At 35.6% G+C, this 19,582-nt stretch overlaps 1 protein-coding gene and 1 non-coding gene across 2 annotated transcripts; one reads left to right on the top strand and one right to left on the bottom strand.

Moving 5' to 3' along the window:
• Nucleotides 1–3,714: 3,714 nt before the first annotated feature.
• On the top strand, nt 3,715–5,828 carry LOC127799007 (U-box domain-containing protein 25-like). The gene has a single exon (XM_052332680.1). The coding sequence runs from the start codon at nt 3,868–3,870 to the stop codon at nt 5,095–5,097; it is 1,230 nt and encodes a 409-aa protein (XP_052188640.1). The 5' UTR covers nt 3,715–3,867; the 3' UTR covers nt 5,098–5,828.
• Nucleotides 5,829–14,553: 8,725 nt separating this feature from the next.
• LOC127800835 (small nucleolar RNA R71) lies at nt 14,554–14,660 on the bottom strand. Its single transcript, XR_008022864.1, has one exon. It is a non-coding gene; the product is annotated as a small nucleolar RNA R71 (small nucleolar RNA).
• Between the last annotated feature and the right edge of the window lie 4,922 nt (nt 14,661–19,582).

The raw sequence follows: 19,582 nt of genomic DNA, 5'->3' as shown, positions 1-19,582 counted from the left end.
CATTCCTCTGCCAAACTTTCCCCAATTTTGGGGCTGCCTAATATAATCTCATTTAAATCGTTAAATTGCACCAACTTACTTAATTTGGTTTAGTTTCTTTAAGTTGAAAGAAATGCAGTTTAATTTTATTGGTTTAGTTTTACTTGAAATGTAACAAAACAGTATTAGATTTTTTGGTTAACGATTAGAACTTATACCTAACCACAACTTGTAATTTCTTTTCTTTCTTTTTTTTTTTAAATATTGAATATCTACATCACAAGTTCATATATATGGACCCAAAAGGTGTTAGGCAGACAAAAGGGTCATATTAGTAACCAATAGAGTTACTAATATGACATGTTCAGAGAAGTCTGAATGCACGTAAAGGCTATAATCCAACAATGTCCACAACATTGAACAAAGCACACACAATACATCAATGGAAGGAAAGATCACTTACGTGACGTGCTCTGTGTAACTTTAATAATTCAACTATTCATAATTCTACAACAACGATAATCATAAAGGTAAGCTAAGCGATCACACAAGTATAAAAGAATCTTATTAACAATATATAAAAAGACAATTCGAATTCTTTGAATCTTATACTATCTCTCTCTCTCTCTCTCTCTCTTGTCAACAAATGTGATCATAACCTTCTACTGATTTTTTATTAAATATTAAATAGTCTTTATGAAATACCACCCCACATGATCTTAACTAATTATTTTGTCAAAAAAAAATTTAGATCTCACCAACCACTAAATTCAACCCATTTACATTACATTCATGCCCTAAGATAACAGATTTTGGGTCATTACTTTCAGTTTCAAATTAAATTAAATTTTGGAGGGTGCACGCACCTGCCTAAATTAAAAGTTAAATTGGAGAGGCGCAGGGGCGTGCTTAAATTGACTATAGGCTATGGCATGGTGTTGGTGTTGGTGTTGGTATCAAAACCTTGAGCCACTTTGACCATAGGGTAGAGCACGGTGCATGCACATCTTAATGTGCCTTAGCCATTTGCATCCACATTCATGCATTCTAAAGAGAGAGAAATAAAAATGGAGCGACGCAAACTCCGTCAAATTCCGAAAAAGAAAAAGAGTTAAATTTGTCATATTTTGTAATAAGAGTTTGGAGAATTTAGTATTAATTTTTTTAAAAAGTTTTTGTGATGAGTACGTTCTTTTATGATTAATTAAAAATGATAATAGAAGATGATAATTATAACAATAATTTTATTTGATTGAAAATGTCCTCGTTAGGCCGATTTAATCTATAAAAAAGAAACAATTAGAGGGCTCGAAATTTTTACGCAAATACTCTGATACTTAAGTCGGACACCGAAGATAATATAAACTATATTGAAACCAGTATCAGATAAGTATATTTTTCGGAATGAATGTCTGCCTATTTATAGAGAAATATAAAGTAACTCAAAGTGTCTCGTTATTAAGATTCTTATAGATAATGTTTAATTATTCCTAATCTAATTGAAATTATGATTGTTGTATCTTTTATAAATGATGTTTATCTTACCATTTTTTGAGATTAATTGGTTGTGAATAATTGTCTATCCTTCTTCTCGAAAAATTTTCAATTGTTTGAATTATCAAGTTTACACGTTGTATGGTATCTCTACATATGAAAAATTTACTCCTTTTAGCTTAAAAATATATTTTTGTCTTTTAATTTTTTTTTTTTTTATCTTTTAACGAGCTTCCGTCCGTGACACAATAATAATATTTTTCTATTGAAAGCCCATCCCTCTCATAAGATCAACCATCAAATAAACAGTAATCTTAAAATTAACTAGACTTTTCATATTATCTTTAAAAAAATTTAGAGTATGTTTGATTGTATATATTTATCATAAAAATGTATAATTATTATACATATTTTTTATAAAAGTAATCAAATATTTTTAATTTTTTTATAAAAAATATGTGTATGGTACAAGCATTTAAAGTTCCTTTTTATGAAATTTATTCTTTAATGGGTGAGGTGATTTTTATTTTTTAAATAATTATTATTTAAAATTAAATTTTAGATAATGTAATCAAACACACCCTTAATTTTGTTTCTAGATAGTCAAAATGGATGAAGAATGATTAAACTCGTTTATTGGAACAGTATAATGAAGGATGATGTAACTCTTTTATTGGAACAGTATAATTGACTTAAAATTTAAAATTTATAAGTAATGTATTAGTTGATTGAATCGACGGTCGCTCCAATATAACTCACCAATTCAAAGCAGAGACGCTAATAATGCCATTAATTAATTGTGATAACGACTTAATTACTCTTTTAGACCTTTTTTTTTTTTCTTTAGATTTATTTCATTACATATTTTTATTTATTTTTAAAATTATTATTCTTGTGTGGTCTTCTATCGCTCATGTTCTTGATTTTAGCAGGGGAGATAAATCATAAGGGTCTTTGACCCTTGCGTAAACCAAATATTGAATCCGTGGTCGACCGCATGGGTTTTAGGTGCTAAGTATCGTCTATTTACACGAGGGGCCACAGGTACGAGTCTCAACCCAGACTTAACTTGGACCGACTTGATTGCCCGATTTGGGCCAGGCCCATAGGTTATAGGGAAGAATATGATGGTCGCTGCCAGAGACTTACGTATCGCGGCTTCCTCCGATTCTTATGTTAAAAAAAAATAAAAAATTAATATTAACCTTAACATATCGCGGCTTCCTCCTATTCTTATGTTAAAAAAAAATAAAAAATTAATATTAACCTTAACATATCAATTGTGTATCACATAAACTATCATCGGCCATATTCTTATTTATTTGTACATATAACAGTGGAGGCGGGGGCGGGGCGGGGCGGGGGCCTAGCGCGGCGCTACCACTGCCATAGCTAACACCCACACGGCTATAAATAATAGTTAGATAATCAACTGAGTTTTGGGGATTGCAAAGGGTTTTAGTAAATATATATATATATATATATGATTCAATTAAAGTATTGTAAGAGCGTTATGTTCAATCAATCTTACTAATATAAGTTTTGAGAGGGTAAGCAGGGAAGCACGTGAGTGTTTCTTTTTCTGTTTTTCTTTCTGCTTTTGTCATAAATGTCAAAGTGTGTGATGCTATGTGCAATTTTGGTACTTAATTTTTGGTACAATATCTCAATGGAAAAAGTGTTATGGAATCATGAAGGCCTTGAAAAACGTTTTTTGAGGCATGATTAAAGAACGTCACTTTTATGACAAAAAAGTCACAAAACAAACAGTGCCCTAACAAGCAATTCTTTTGAATCTTTTCTTTTTTTTGTTAATGAATTTTACCCTATTTAAGTTGAGATTAAGAACATGAAATTTATAATATTAGTTGACTTATAATAAAAATAGGGAGGAAAAAATTTTTTAAAAGACGATGAAAAGGGTCACATGTTGGCCCAAACAATGAAAGGGCACATTCATTTATATGACAAAATGGGTCGCAAAACCTTACATGCTCAAGAGGGAATCCATGCCTAACGGATATAGAAAAGGGGGCATTTTTTTACATGAAGTGGTGGCATATATGGTGAGGAAGCTGAGCCTTAACTTTAATCAAACAAAAGTTGGTTGGATTCAAACTTCAAAGACAGGAGCCCAATATTTTTCTCTGGGTGGGTCAGTTTGACTGGTTTCAAAAACACGATAAATTATGTGGGGGTCCATTTCCACAATTATTCTAAATCATTAGTTGCCATCTCTTTGCTCCTTGCTAGGATAAGGCCTATTTTGGCCTATTTTTTGCCCTTTCTTATACTCTTTTGTATCTTCTTCTTCTTCTTCTTCTTACTCCTCTTCTTCTTCCCAAATCCCATTTTCTCTTAATTCTCTCTGCAACGAGCTGCTTTAAGGCTTCAATGAAAGGAGATGAATTGGTGGTGCCTCACCTGTTTAGGTGCCCAATTAGCCTAGACTTGTTCACGGATCCAGTCACTCTTTGCACTGGCCAAACCTATGACAGGTCCAGCATTGAGAAATGGCTCTCTGCTGGCAATCTAACTTGCCCTGTCACAATGCAGAAGCTTCATGACACTTCCATGGTTCCGAATCACACTCTTCGTCATCTCATTGATCAGTGGCTCCGGATGGGTAACCAATCGGAGCCAAGCGATTGTGGCCTGCAGATTCTCCACCCGAACCCCTCCATTGCTGCACTTAAGCACAGCCTTGAATCTCATCACTCCCCTGTGGAAACTGGCCTTCAAACACTCGAAAGGATTCGGGTTTTGGCAGAAGAGTTGCCCTCAAAGAACTCTTGTTTGATCCAGCTCGGCTTCTTTTCGCTGCTTCTGGAACTGGCTTTCGGGCATGTGGAAGACGAGGTTTTAATTGACAATCTCAAATTTGTGGAACAAGCACTTGTTTGTGCTCTAAAATTGCTGCCATACTGCAGCTTGAGGCCTCTGGACATGCTGCTCAAGGAGGAGTCCAAATTGGAGTATTTTCTAGTGCTACTCAACCATGGCAATATCACCATCAACAAGTGTTTGTGCCAACTTGTGGAGGCGATCTCATCATCCTTGGAGGCCGAGGAGCTCCACTCGATGCTCGAAAACAATCGCAGGCTTCTGCAAGGATTGGTTCTTCTCTTTCGAGACAATTCCGGGGCCTCTGAATCGAGCATCAAAGCATTATCTTCGTTGTGTTCATCAGAGTCGAGTCGAGAGAACTTGGTGAGGGAAGGCATGGTGGAGGCCTTAATAGCATGCATATTGAGCACCGAGAGTAGGCATGAAACCAAATTGGCGGCGACGGCGATGTCAATGCTGGAGCTGCTTTTAGGCCTGGAGAGCGCCAGGCAGGCTCTGATGAGTCACCCGAGCGGCGTGGACGGACTTGTCAAGATGACTTTCAGAGTGTCGGATCACCAGGGCAGTGACAGCGCTGTCAGCTCGCTGATGATCGTGTGTTCGAGTTGTGTTGAGGCCCGGGAAAGAGCCATCTCGGCCGGGGTCTTGACGCAGCTGTTGCTGCTTCTGCAGAGTCAGTGCAGTGGGAGAGCCAAAGCAAAGGCAAGGATGCTGCTCAAGTTGTTGAGATCAACGTGGGCTAGGGACTCTACTCACTCATCTCTAGGCTGCCCTTAAATGTGAAGTCAATTGTTTGTTGCATTTCTTGGTGGGTATTGGCTGTCCTGTGGCATTCTCATTGCCGTATAGGAAAGAAATAACACCCAACACTTGAAAGAATCAATGTGTGTAAATGTAATTCTCACAAAGTGGGAATTTTGTTTCGTATTATGTACATCAGAACAGATGGGGTGGGTGCGGGAGGGATTGGGACTGGCACCTAGCTTAGCTATATATCTTCCAAAATTCTGTCAATTCCTATATACAGCAAGGTTCAAGTCTTGATAAACAACAGAGAGGAACGTATTAACCGGAATTAGTGTAAAACTCCTCAAATCAAATACTATAATAACTAATTAACCTCACTTAATAAAGAAGCATGTTGAAGGGTTGATAAGTTGCTGATCTGTTAAACATCCAAAACACCGGAAGATCCAACACAGTGGTCAGAGATTAATTTGTTTTTTGAGTTGACTGTAGTGTAGTGTAGTGTAGTGGTCACAGGTAGGTTAATAAGAGTTGGGAATTGCTGCCATGCTAGTTAGTTTAAAACAGACATGCCATGTGACATGAATGTGGTGGTACTTGCATCAACACTGAAAGATGGGTAACTTGGCCCAGGGTCTTGCAAAAAGGATTTGGATTTTAGAATGAGTTAAAAAAGACACATTATTGACTCATTCATCTCTGGAAATCGTGTCCCAAGAAATTGAGTGCAAGGGCTACAGAATGGTTGCAATTAATTTAATTAATAAATTAATTTGTATGGGTAATGGAATATATTGAGATTTGCTATAATATGTTTTTTTATTAATTTTTTTTTTGTTGATCTTATAGTTTCATTTGTGAACTGTTTTTAATTTAACAGAAATATACTTAAAGTCTAAGGGTTTGTTTACTTTGGTTAGAGTAATTTTTTAAAAAAAGAGATGGAAAATTAAAAAGGACAATTTTTTCGTAAATTAGAGAATAGAAAACAAATTTAAGATTATACTATATTTTAGAAAATATCTTAAAGATATTCTATGAGAAAAGCATGTTTTTTCTAATTTGAGCCTATTTGAATCTTATAAACAATTTTTTTCATTTTGTTTCCATTTTTTCCGATGCTTCACTTGCACCCGCTCACTCATGTACTCACCATGCCTTTCTCTCATCTTTCCTACCACTCTCTACCACTGTGACGGCAAGCACAACCAACTTCTTTTCTTGCTATCCCCATTCTTGCCATTGTGACGACACTTTCTGCCACCGTGACAACAAGCACCACTAGTGCATTCTTCCTTTTCTCCTGTTGTCCTCATCTCTCAACTAGTACCGCCATACCTTTTTTTGTCAGTGCGACAACAACAACTCCTTTTTTCATTAGACGATCATAATCATTCACCTTTCCCTTTGTCATCGATATCTACATCTCTTTTTCTGTACGATTTTTTGAATGCATTTTCTCGTTTTCTGAAGTCTAAAGTTGATTTTATATTTAATAGAAATAACCATGTTTTTTTATTTTCTCTATTTTTTATAAAAATAAAAACATGAAAATAGAGATGAAAACTGGAAATGAAAACAAAAAACATTCTCCATAAATAAACAAGCCCTAAGTTTTCATATATATATATATATATATATTAAAAATAATCAATACACTTTTAAATGTAGATAAAAGTGTTCGTGAAATTGCAAGTTAAAAAAAAAAAAAATTCATTTGAGAGGTTTTATAGGTATAAAAAACTGTCATTTATAATTGACTTTTTCATACTTAAAACTCTTTAAAATGTTTTTTTTTTTTTTTCAGATTTGTAACTTTATCAATACTTTTATTAGTCTTCCTAAAATATATCAACTATTTTGCTAAATTTTTGTTTATCAAAATTTGGACCTTTAGGTTTTTGTTAGCTTAAGAAAAAAGTTGTGATATTTTTTTTTGTAAGGTTAATCGGAAGTTTAATGAAAAGTATATATTATAGTAAACTTTAAGTATCTTTCTGCAATTATTACAAAAATATTTCACCCAAAATTACACAACTCATTAATATTTGGCATGCAACATCCCTAAGTTCTGAAGTTCTGAAACAAAGAAACGAATACACTTTATATTTGAAAAATGACAAAAAATTCTCTACAACTAGCAAATAGAACCCTCGACGACGACGAGAATCAAGAACTTTGAACTTATCAAAAGATTGATTTATTTTGGCATTCAAGACTTGAACTTATCAAAGATTTAGACAATCTTTGTAATATTCAATAACACAATTCTTGATTCTTATTTTCACATATCAGTGGATCTAAATTTTAACATAATTTAAGTTATTGGTTTGAGAATCAATGGGTAGGGAATTCATTATTTTATAATCAATTTTGACTTTTCTAGAGTCATTTTTCATATATCGAGAAAAGTGATAAAAACGATTTATAATATCGAGAAAGATCTCTTTCATTTCTCATATATATGTGATGAATATATGTGTAATTTTACTAAATCTGGAAAATATTTTTTTTAGTTTACCTCCTCATCAAAAAGATGATATAGCTTTGAAGCCTTACACGGGTTCCAGATTTCCCGGGTGCCGCCCACTGTTCCTTGTTTGGTTGGAAAGAAAACAGCCAGAAAACATTCGAGGAATGACGCCAAACCAAATGTGAAAATGAATCCAGAAAGGCTGAGTTTGGTGGGTGGGATTGGCGCAGCAACACAAAAGTAAAGCTAGCGAAAGGCTATGCGGGGGGGCTTGGGATTAGTCCATATTTTCGGCAAAGGCTAAGGCATCTTTTGGCAGAGGGGAACAAACCCACCCAGAGAACCTTCACACTGGAATTCTGCTCTGCCGCGACAAATGGACAAAACAGGGGAACCAATTTCCACATTTTCAGCCTCCCCAAACACTGCCCCCATTATTCCCATTCAAAGTCAACTGGGACTTCACTAATTAATGGAGAGAGGGGGGGTTGGTTTATTTTGATTTGTAAAGGCATCAGTTGCAAGAGACAGTGAGTTCCACTTGCGTCGCTAACGCATCCGACGTAGTGTAGTCTACGGTCTACCCCCAGTTGCCTGCCTCCCCACCTTCAAAGCTTCTTACCATATGTGCATAAGACAAATATTCCCCCCCCCCCCCCCCCCCCCCAATGAACTGATAGACAAAAATATCTCTAATTTCTTTCTCAGAATATTCTGGGAATTTGAATAAAAATTGGCAAAATATCAGAAAAACCAACTGGAGGGCTGAGAGAGAGGCACTGCCCTGCCACCATCATATTGAAGGCTGCGTGTTGAAATGGATTTTGTTCTCTCTTGCAATTGCATTCAAATGAAAACTGTCTTTTTTACTTTCATCATTTTAGCAACTTGATAGTGTGACACATACTATTAATTTTATTTAAATTAATAATTAGGGCTTATTAATAATAACTATGTTAGAGAAATCAACTCCCACAATTGATTGAAGTTGAAGGTAGGAAATTGTAAGTCTAACAAACAGTATTCAAAAACAACAAAGAACCAACCACTCATAAGCAACAAGCTAGCCAAAGCCTTGGTCAACATATTTGAACCATTATCATCTATGAGGACCTTCTCAAGCGTTACCGACTTTGAATTCAAAACATCTCTTATCTAATGATATCTAACCTCGATATACTTCCATCTACCATTAAATGTTGGATTCTATGGATGACAATTTGACTATCACAAAGTAATACATAAACCACTCTTGCATAAAACCAAACTCTTGCACAAATATCTTTATCCAAAGCAACTCCTTGCAAGCTTCTGTCACTGTAATAAACTCTAGCTCTGTAGTGGATAATGCAGCATATTTTTGCAACCTAGATTGTCAGGCCATTGCTCCCTCTATGAAAGTGATCAAATAACCTGAAATAGACTTTCTCAAATCAACATCTCTTGCCATATCAAAATCTAAATAACCAATGAGAATAGCTTTCTCACTCCCAAAGCAAAGATTCATATAAAAAGTGCCTCAGAGATGTCTCTTGGTCCACTTTTCTACATTTTAATGCTCTCTTCTAGGATTTGAAAAAAGCGAGATTGTACCAACAACATAAGCTATATCTAATCTTGTACATACCATAACATACATCAAACTACCCATAGCAAATGTATAAGGAACATTTTGCATATCTTTTTTTTTTTTCTTTTTCAGTAAAAGGATTGTGCTTGATACTCAATCTAAAGTGTGTAGTAAGAAAAGTGCTCACCAATTTAGTTTTGTCTATTTTGAACCTTTGAAACACTTTCTCAATATAGTTCTCTTGTGATAAACCATCATTTCTTGGCTTTTCTATCATGTCTAATCTTAATGCAAAGAATATGTTTTACTAGATCCAAGTCCTTCGTAGAAAAAGACTTTCTTAACTCTTGTTTCAACCCCTCGATCCTAGTAGCATCTTGACTAACAATAAACATGTCATTAACATAAAACAAGAAAATAATAAAATCATTATCAAAGAATTTTTGAATAACAAATACACAACGATCATAAGTAATCTTATTATGGCCATGTTTCTCCATGATGACTCAAATTTCTTGTACGACTGTCTTGGTGCTTGTTTCTAGCCATACAAGCTTTTATTCAACTTGCACACAAAATCCTTTTTTTGCCTTTTATTCTGCAACCCTCTGCTTGCTCCATGTAAATCTTTTCTTTCAAATCACCATGAAAAAAAATAGTTTTCATATTTGTTTGCTCAACTCCTAAATCAAGATTGGTGGTTAAACTAAGAATAACTTGGATATAAGACATCATTCACAATTGGAAAAGAGATTTTCTCAAAGTCTATCCCATTTTTCTAACTAAATCCCTCAACAACCACTCAAGTTTTATATCATGGGTGTAAATTACAATAAGCACGTTTCAACCTGTAAACCCATCGGTTCTTCAAAACTCTTTTGCTCTCTAGCAATTTCACTAACTCAAATGAGTGGTTGTCATGCAAAGATCTCATCTCATCTTCCATAGCATCAATTCGTTCCTTCTTTTCTTCAACTTCCATGGTCTCTTCATAACATTTAAGTTATTTCTTGTCGGTCAAGAGCACATACTAATAAGGAGAATAACTTATGGAAGACTGTCAAATTCTAATAAACCTTCTCAATGGAACAATTGGTGGTGGAACAGTAGGAACATGCTGTTGATCATCAACATCATCATTTGTAGGAGTATCAACATCACCTACATTCTGCTTATTACCATTAACATGCTAACTACCCTGAACTTCAATTCGAGTACCATTCACAATTGGATTTGACAACCTTACCATATGGATTGGATCTGAATCAAACAAGCCATTAGTAGACATTGTCTTCTTAGACTTCTCAATACCATCAATTGTCTAATCGTCACAGAATGACACATCATGGCTTCTAACAAGTTTTTTCTCAATAGGATCATACAACCTATAACCAAAGTCATCTAGACCACAAATAAAAAAGATACACTGTCGTGTTCTTACATCTAGCTTCAACCTTTCATCTTTAGGAACATGTATAAGGACTTACAACCAAACACCCTTAAGTGGTCATATGAAACATTTTTGTGAAACTAAACTCAATTAGGAACATTACCATTTAAAACAACATAAGAGAAATTTATGACATGTGTAATAGTAAACAGAACCCCACCCCAAAAGGATACATGTAATCATGTATCTAAAAGCAAACTCTTGATCATCTCAATTAAGTCATGTTCATCCTCTCTGCCAAACCATTCAATTGAGGTGTCTTTGGAGGAGTTGTTTGGTGTCTAATACCCAGAGCCAGTCCTAGGTGTTTTAGGGCCCAGGGCAATTTTTTTTAAGTGTGCCCTTTATATAAATTAAATAAAAAAATAAAAAATATTAATTAATTAATTTTATTAAAATTATAAGAATTTACAAAATATAAGGAAGAATAATTTGGGGCCTCATTAAAAACTTGTTTGAAGAAAACTCAATGGGACAAAACCCCAAACGAAGAAAAAAGAGTACCCTGCATTGTAAACATTGCATTAAAAAGTAAAAACTACATATTTGAGCCTACATACTTCCTCTCGAATCTCTGTAAACATTTCTTGATTTGATCAATCTTCCTTTCATCTAGGGGTGTCAAAAAATATTCAAAAATCATTGAACCGGACCAAATCGGACCAAACAGTGCCTTTTGGATTGGTTCTATGGTTCAATGGTTAGGTTCTGATTCTAGAAAATTAAGAACCGATATATTTGGTTTGGTTATTGATTTTTTTTTTAAACCATGGTTCGAACCGAATCGGAATCGGAATTATACTTATATATATTATAATTTTTTGGTATATATATATATATATACATATGCATAAATAATATCACTTCTTAGGAAATTAGCGAGATTAATGAACTCTTTTATTTTTAGGCTTTTATGCGCTATTGCTATAATAAATGGATGTAATCTCATTTGATGAGATAGTTTATGAATTATTTTGTTCTACTTTTATTTCAAGACTTGAAACATTAATGAAGTTATGGGTTTATTTTAATTAATAAATTTGTTTGTAATTTCATATTTTGCGAAAATGTTTAGAAGCTAAATGTTAATTGGATAGAACCGAAACCGGTCCGGTATGACGAATTGGTCATGGTTTGATTTTATATATGTAATGGTTCGGTTACGGTTCTTATTTTTTTAGAACCGTTAAAAATGGTTCGGTTACTGGATTCTTATAGAACCGGACGAATCCGAACCGTTGACACCCCTGCTTTCATCCTCCATAATTAATCGAAGCAAAAAAAATCATCACATGTATCTACAAACTAAAAATAGCAATGAAATTTTGTTTTGACAAGGTTTCTTTTGTTAATTGTTTTTTAATTTTTTATACACATACACATAGCATAAAAAAAATTGGCCCCCCCTCAATTGTGGGCCCTGGGCTGGAGCCCTGGTAGCCTTGGGCCAGGGCCAGCTCTGCTAATACCCTACTATCTACAGTACACATCAAATGGTCCTCGGTATTCACCACCATTGTTAGTGCGGATGCACTTCAACTTTTTTCCTAGTTTTTCTTTCAACCAAAGCATGAAACTCCTTGAACACACTAAGAACTTGATCCTTGGTCATAAACCTAAAATTTCCTTGAATGTTTATTAGTAAAGGTCACAAAGTAAAAAGCACCACCATGCGACCTTACCTTCAAAGGACCATATGATGAAATTAGGTTTGGCACAATGAATGGCACCACACACCCAAGGGGGGGGGGTGAATTGAGTGATTCAGAAATTAATTTTTTTTTGGAGGTTTTCAAAATGATTCATAAAAAGTGAAATGAAAATATCTCTCAATTTTTTTTTTTTTAATTTCTCAATCACCATATTCAAATGATTTACAAAGCCTTTTGAGAGATGTTTTCATTTCACTTTTTGTGAATTGATAAGTGTCTTTTGTACACTTATTTTGGTTTATAAACTTAGCATTTAATTATTCAATGAACACGATTGCTACTCATTTTGGGCTTAATATTGTCAATATAGGTACACATTGAATGTAAAGTGAACATGGAGCAAAAAGAGTGATTTTGGTGCATGATGGGAGTTGAAATAAAGCTTGGAGGCATGGTCGGGTATCGATTCAAAAGAAAGAAGAGGAGTGTCGAGAGCAAAAAGTGGAAGATGATGAAGAAAGAAGCAAAAGAAAAAGGCTAGCGGTCTTACAACAGAATGCATATCGCTGTAGGACCGCTGTAAGATTTAGTTTCTGGAGCTCACGGTCTTATAGCGAAATGCATACTGCTATAGGACCACTTTAGGAATTAGTTTCTGGAGCTCACGGGTCTGCAGCAACAAGCATACCGCGGTAGGGTTCAAAGCTTCGTGAAAAGGTCGTTTTAAGCCCGTTTCAATCCAAATAAAAAAGAAATAGACTCCTTCAAGGTGCATGACTTTGATAACCTAAAGAGGACTATATAAAGACTAATTTTTGGGAGATTAAGAGAGTTTTTTGGGGAGGAAGAGAAGCGGACGAAAGATTGAAGACTACACTATTGGGTTGTATTTTTCTTTTCTTCCTCAATTGTTTGCTATGGATTCCAGCTCTTTTCTTTTCCTTTTGATTGAGAGCATGCATAGCTAATTTTTTATAGCTAGGGTGAATGATGAAACCTCGACTTCTAATGGTTTGATTTAAAGTTATTCGGTTTGCTATTTTCTTATCCATTCAGGTTGATTATTTGTTATGTTTATAATATTGTTTTGATGCTTGATCACCATTAGAACATATTTGTGATTTGTATTGCTTTCGAGAGATTCAATATGGATTAGACATGGTAGCAAACAATGTAGGGTTCGATAATAGGTAGAGATACCGTTAGGCCCTCTGAAATCTTTTTGTGATGATCTCCATGATTGAATGCATGTTTATATGTTCGAAGGTTGACTAGAGATAGTTAATCTCATATATATATGTAGAATTGAATGACCATCGAGAGAGGCTTTTGGTTGTAATTGGATCATCGATTTTTAACCTAGGATAAGGAATAGCAAGACCCGAGTAATGAATAGTTGAATCATAGAAGGCTGACGGTGGATTCACAAACCCTAGTGCCTTAACTTTGAGAGTTTTGAATCAAAGAAATTGTTTTGTTTGCATCTTTTATTAGTAACTTAGTTTTCATCACAGTTGAAGTCTTTGTTAATATGTGTGTTAGGTTAAGGTTAAATCAATTAGAGTAAACGTCAAAAGTTAGTTTTCGTGGGTACGACACTCTATTCATCATTGTATTACTTATCACGATCCGTCCACTTGCGGGATAGAATAGGCAGGACAAGTTTTTGGCGCCATTGTCGGGGACTAGCTATTTTGATTATTGCTTTGATTGATATTAGCTTTAACTATCAAGTTTGGTTTTCATTATTTTCTAGGCTAAGCTATTTCAATTTGTGTGTGTGTAGGGATTGAAATAGTGCATGAGCCGTTCAGAACGTTCAGATATTTGTGAGTTTGATCCTGAGATAGAAAGAATGTTCCATCAAAGGCGTCGTGAACAAAGAGCAAGGAGGGAAGAGCAAATGAGTAACATGGGTGACAACGCAAACCAACTTATTCCAATGGTGCAGCCCGTCGAAGTCAATGAAAGAGACATTATGATGGGGGACTTCATGATGCCCCCAATGATTGAGAACCGGTCAAGCATAATCTATCCTCCCTACGGGCATGAGAACTTTCAGTTGAGGCCGGACGTGATCAATCTCTTTGCCAACAACATACCCTTTTATGGAATGAGTGAGGAAAATCCACACTATCACTTATCTCGATTTCTGGAGTATTGTGGGAATTTCAAGTATCAAGGAATTAATGAAGAGGCACTCAAGATGCACCTTTTCCCTCACACTCTGAAGGATAGGGCTCGAGAATGGCTAGACTCATTACCACTGGGTAGTATTACTACATGGACAGATTTGGTACAGAAGTTCACACTCAAATACTTCCCACCGGCCAAGATTAACAAACTTAAACATGAGATTTCAACTTTTCAACAAGCTGAGCCTGAAAACTTTCGTGAAGCATGGGAGAGGTTCAAGGAGTTATTGAGAAAGTGTCCGAGTCATGGCTTTCCACTACCAGCTCAAAATCACTTTTTCTATGCTGGACTCACTCCTCAAAATCGCTCTGCAGTTGATTCTACGTCAGGAGGATCTATCCGAAATAAATCAGCTGGGCAACTTCACGATCTTTTTGAAACAATGAGTGAGCAGTTTGTAATGTGGCCGGATAGGAATTCGCATAAAAGAGCTACAGGAGTGCATGAAGTGGATGTGAGTACTTTGATGCTAGCTAAGATTGATGCTTTGTCAAAACAGATAAAAGCATTCAAATACTCTTCATCCATTAATATGGTGCAAGGATCTCATCCTATTTGTGTAACTTGTGGGGCAAATCATTTGTCGTCCGAATGTCCATTAGTCATCACGGATCCTTCTTTCACAGAGCAGGCCGCATATGCACAGAACTTTCAACGTTAGCAAAATTTTCAGTGACAACAAAATCATCTATTCTCTCAAACGTACAATCCTGGCTAGAGAAACCATCCTAACTTCTCCTATGGAAACAATCAGAATATTCAAAATCCACTAAGACAAGGGCAACCACAAGGGGAAAAAGGAGGATGGGAAGAAGTGGTTTCAAAGCTTCAAGAACGAAGTGACCGAACCGACGCAGCTATTAAGAATATTAAAAATCAAATTGGGCAGTTAGTAAAAATCCTAACAGAAAGATAACCGGGCACTTGGCCTAGTAACACCGAGGTGAACCCGAAGGAGCAAGTAAATGCAATCACAACAAGGAGTGGGGTGCAGCTACCAAAAATTCATGTTAAAAGACCAGGTGTGGCAAAATAAAATGGTATTGTTCAGGAGACAACGAATCAACTTGAAAAGCCCGAAGTAGTAGCTGAACAAGACAAGGTAATTCCACCACCGGTCAAGCCATATGTTCCTCCAATTCCATTCCCTCAGAGGTTGCACAAGCACAAGATGGATAAGGAATTTGAGAAATTTTTGGAGGTATTCAAGAAACTTCATATTAATATATCGTTTGTGGATGCCTTAGCCCAAATGCCCAGCTATGTGAAATTCATGAAGGAAATCTTATCAAATAAGAGGAAACTAGAGGAGCATGAAATAGTCAACCTAATGGAAGAGTGTTCAGCCATCTTGCAGAAGAAGCTTCCACCAAAACTCAAGGATCTAGGGAGTTTTTCTATTCCTTGCACTATTGGTGAAATTAATTTTGATAAAGTTTTATGTGACCTTGGTGCAAGCATAAACTTGATGCCGTTTTCTGTTTTCAGGAAGCTTGGATTAAAAGAACCAACACCTACCACGGTTTCTCTTCAATTGGCTGACAGAAGTATCAAATATCCGAGGGGAGTAGTGGAAGATGTTTTGGTAAAAGTAGATAAATTTATTTTTCCTGTTGACTTCATCGTTTTGGACATCGAAGAAGATTATGATATGCCCTTAATTTTAGGGAGACCTTTTCTTGCCACAGGGAGAGCTTTGATTGATGTCTAACAAGGAACACTTAGCCTTAGAATTTATGATGAGACGGTTACGTTTAATGTATTTAAGGCTATGAAACATTCTAATGGCAATGAAAAAGAAGTTTTAATGAGAGATGGCATTATTGATTTGGTAAAGAGATATGATTACCCTAAAGAAAATTACATGGCTAACTCTTTTAATGAGCAGGAACAAATTTTGGATGCCAAGAACAAGGTTGTGGTCGTGGTCTCTTTGGGAGAGAAGCAAAAAGGTTGTCCATTAAAAAGAGACAAACTGTGTTCTTTGGATGTTTCTTCTTCTTCAAAAGCTAAGCCACCAAGTCATGAAAAGGAAAAGTTGGTAAGGGTGTTGAGGGAGCAAAAGAAGGGGATTGGATTAAAGGTTGCTAACATTCAAGGAATAAATTCATTAAATGGCACCCACAAAATGTTGATGGAAAAAGGATTCAAGCCTCCTTGAAGATGGAGGCCTAGTCAAGCTAATGACTTAAAACAAGCGCTTATTGGGAGGTAACCCAATTTTCTATCTCTTTCATTTATTGGCATGTGCAGTTATTTTTTTTTCTTTTTTTTTTCTCTTACTTTGAGTTAGGTTAGAGTGTCATTCTTTAGGATTTTTGCACAAAAACAATGTTAACAACATGCACTTGGTGTTTGATAAAATACCCCAACCAATGTTCACTTGCACATTACACCTTAAGTTTGGGATTGTGAGGTTTAAGTTTGGGGGGAGTTTGGGCATCCATGTGACTCTGTCTACTTCATGTCATTCTTATTCATTGTTGCCTTCTCATGTTCAAACTTGTGCATTGTAGGTACATTTTCAGAAGTGATAATGCAATCGAAGAGCCATCCTACACTAGCTGCTTATAAGGGCAAAGCCATTGCCGAAAGTTCCAATACCTCAAAATGAGCGTGTGTTGATCTATCTACCATCACAACCTTGACACTATAGATCGGGTACACTCCTTCCTTTTCTTTCTCTTTGTTCCATTGGGATAATGAAATGTTTAAGTTTGGGGGGAGGTTCACCATGGGTAGTTACATATGTTACATGATCTAGTTGAATGGTGTTAAAAAAAAAAAAAATTGTCTTATTTTGTTAGGTAAACGTGGCATCAATGATGAAGCTTATTTGGTACCATTTTGATGAAATGAGTAAAGAGAGTGATGCTATTCATTTTTTTTTTTTTTTTTGTGATTCATTATCCATGATAGATGAATGTAAGCACAAGTGTCAGGAGGTTAAATACATAGGTTCCCATTTAAACTTTCGACCTTAAACCAACTTTGTGAGTAACTCAATCATCAAACATTATGAAAAGAAAAGTTTGGGGAAGGTTGAGCCATGATGGCAAATGTTGAGGAATGTGTTGACTTCGTGCTTTGTGTGGAATGTGTTAGGCATACTAAGGGAAGCTAGGCAATAACCATAGGCTAGTGATCTAATCCCTATGTCACCATGTCATGCACCAATGTAAATTTGAGTCTGCATATATCTTATACCTTTCTTCGTAGCCTAAATGACTTGAGTGATTATGCCCATAGAGGTATCTTAAAATCTGGTGCCCTGTGGTCATCTGGCTTGGGAGTCATCGGCCGAAAGCTCGTTACAAGCGTCATTCAGAAAGCTTAATGGAGTGAAGGCTTGCACATAAGATATCAAAAAAAAAAAAAAAAATGAGATGGAGCATAAAATGCACTCGTTCAGCAAAAAAAAAAAATCTCAACAATGGTGCCGATGTTTGTAACTCTTAGGGATTGAGAAAACTGGTGGATTTGACTGTCTAGTGGATGTTAGCATGTCGAAGCATTCAAAATAAAGGAGAGTCTTCACAAACCAAGACAACGCCATTTTTGGCTGAGTCCAACCAAACTTGAACAAGAAAGAAAATAGTGATTAAGAGCACCTAGGGACTGAATGAAAAGACCAAGTTTAGGGGTGGAGTGCATATTACGAGCAAGAAAGTGTACAGGACCATCAAGGGGTCGGGATACCAACAACCTTATGCATGATATTGTACCTGGCAAGATTTGCACACACACACGTCAAAACATGGAATAAGTCCAAAAACAGTTGTGTAGCATTACTAGAAAACTCTGTGTGAATTATGAATGACACCAAAATCTGAGGCTACCTTGAAGGCTATCCAACTTGTAAGTGATTTTGAAATATTAACTATTCTCTACTTGAGGGGTGATATATTTGAGTCGATAATCTTACTCGGGACGATCAAGAGTCTAAGTTTGGGGGTATTTGATAAGTGTCTTTTGTACACTTATGTTGGTTTATAAACTTAGCATTTAATTATTCAACGAACATGATTGCTACCCATTTTGGGCTTAATATTGTCAATATAGGTACACATTGCATGTAAAGCGAACATGGAGCAAAAAGAGTGATTTTGGTGCATTATGAGAGTTGAAATAAAGCTTGGAGGCATGGTCGGGTATTGATTCAAAAGAAAGCAAAAGAGTGTCGAGAGCAAAAAGTGGAAGATGATGAAGAAAGAAGCAAAAGAAAAAGGCTAGCGGTCTTACAGCAGAATGCATACTGCTGTAAGACCACTTTAGGAATTAGTTTCTGGAGCTCACGGGTCTACAGTAACAAGCATACCGTGGTAGGGTTCAAAGCTTCGTGAAAAGGCCGTTTTAAGCCCGTTTCAATCCAAATAAAAGAGAAATAGACTCCTTCAAGGTGCATGACTTTGATAACCTAAAGAGGACTATATAAAGACTGATTTTTGGGAGATTAAGAGAGTTTTTTGGGGAGGAAGAGAAGCGGATGAAAGATTGAAGACTACACTATTGGGTTGTATTTTTCTGTTCTTCCTCAATTGCTTGCTATGGATTCCAACTCTTTTCTTTTTCTTTTGATTGAGAGCATGCATAGCTAAGTTTTTATAGCTAGGGTGAATGATGAAACCTCGACTTCTAATGGTTTGATTTAAAGTTATTCGGTTTGCTATTTTCTTATCCATTCAGGTTGATTATTTGTTATGTTTATAATATTGTTTTGATGCTTGATCACCATTAGAACATATTTTTGATTTGTATTGCTTTCGAGAGATTCAATATGGATTAGACATGGTAGCAAACAATGTAGTGTTCGATAATAGGTAGAGATACCGTTAGGCCCTCTGAAATCTTTTTGTGATGATCTCCGTGATTGAATGCATGTTTATATGTTCGAAGGTTGACTAGAGATAGTTAATCTCATATATATAGATAGAATTGAATGACCATCGAGAAAGGCTTTTGGTTGTAATTGGATCATCGATTTTTAACCTAAGATAAGGAATAGCAAGACCCGAGTAATGAATAGTTGAATCATAGAAGGCCGACAGTGGATTCACAAACCCTAGTGCCTTAACTTTGAGAGTTTTTGAATCAAAGAAATTGTTTTGTTTGCATCTTTTATTAGTAACTTAGTTTTCATCACAGTTGAAGTCTTTGTTAATGTGTGTGTTAGG

The sequence above is a fragment of the Diospyros lotus genome, chromosome 4 (assembly GCF_014633365.1).
Source record: "Diospyros lotus cultivar Yz01 chromosome 4, ASM1463336v1, whole genome shotgun sequence".
Classification (NCBI taxonomy): domain Eukaryota; kingdom Viridiplantae; phylum Streptophyta; class Magnoliopsida; order Ericales; family Ebenaceae; genus Diospyros; species Diospyros lotus.
Note: the sequence above shows the minus strand (reverse complement) of the source record. Positions and strands in the feature narration are given on the sequence as shown.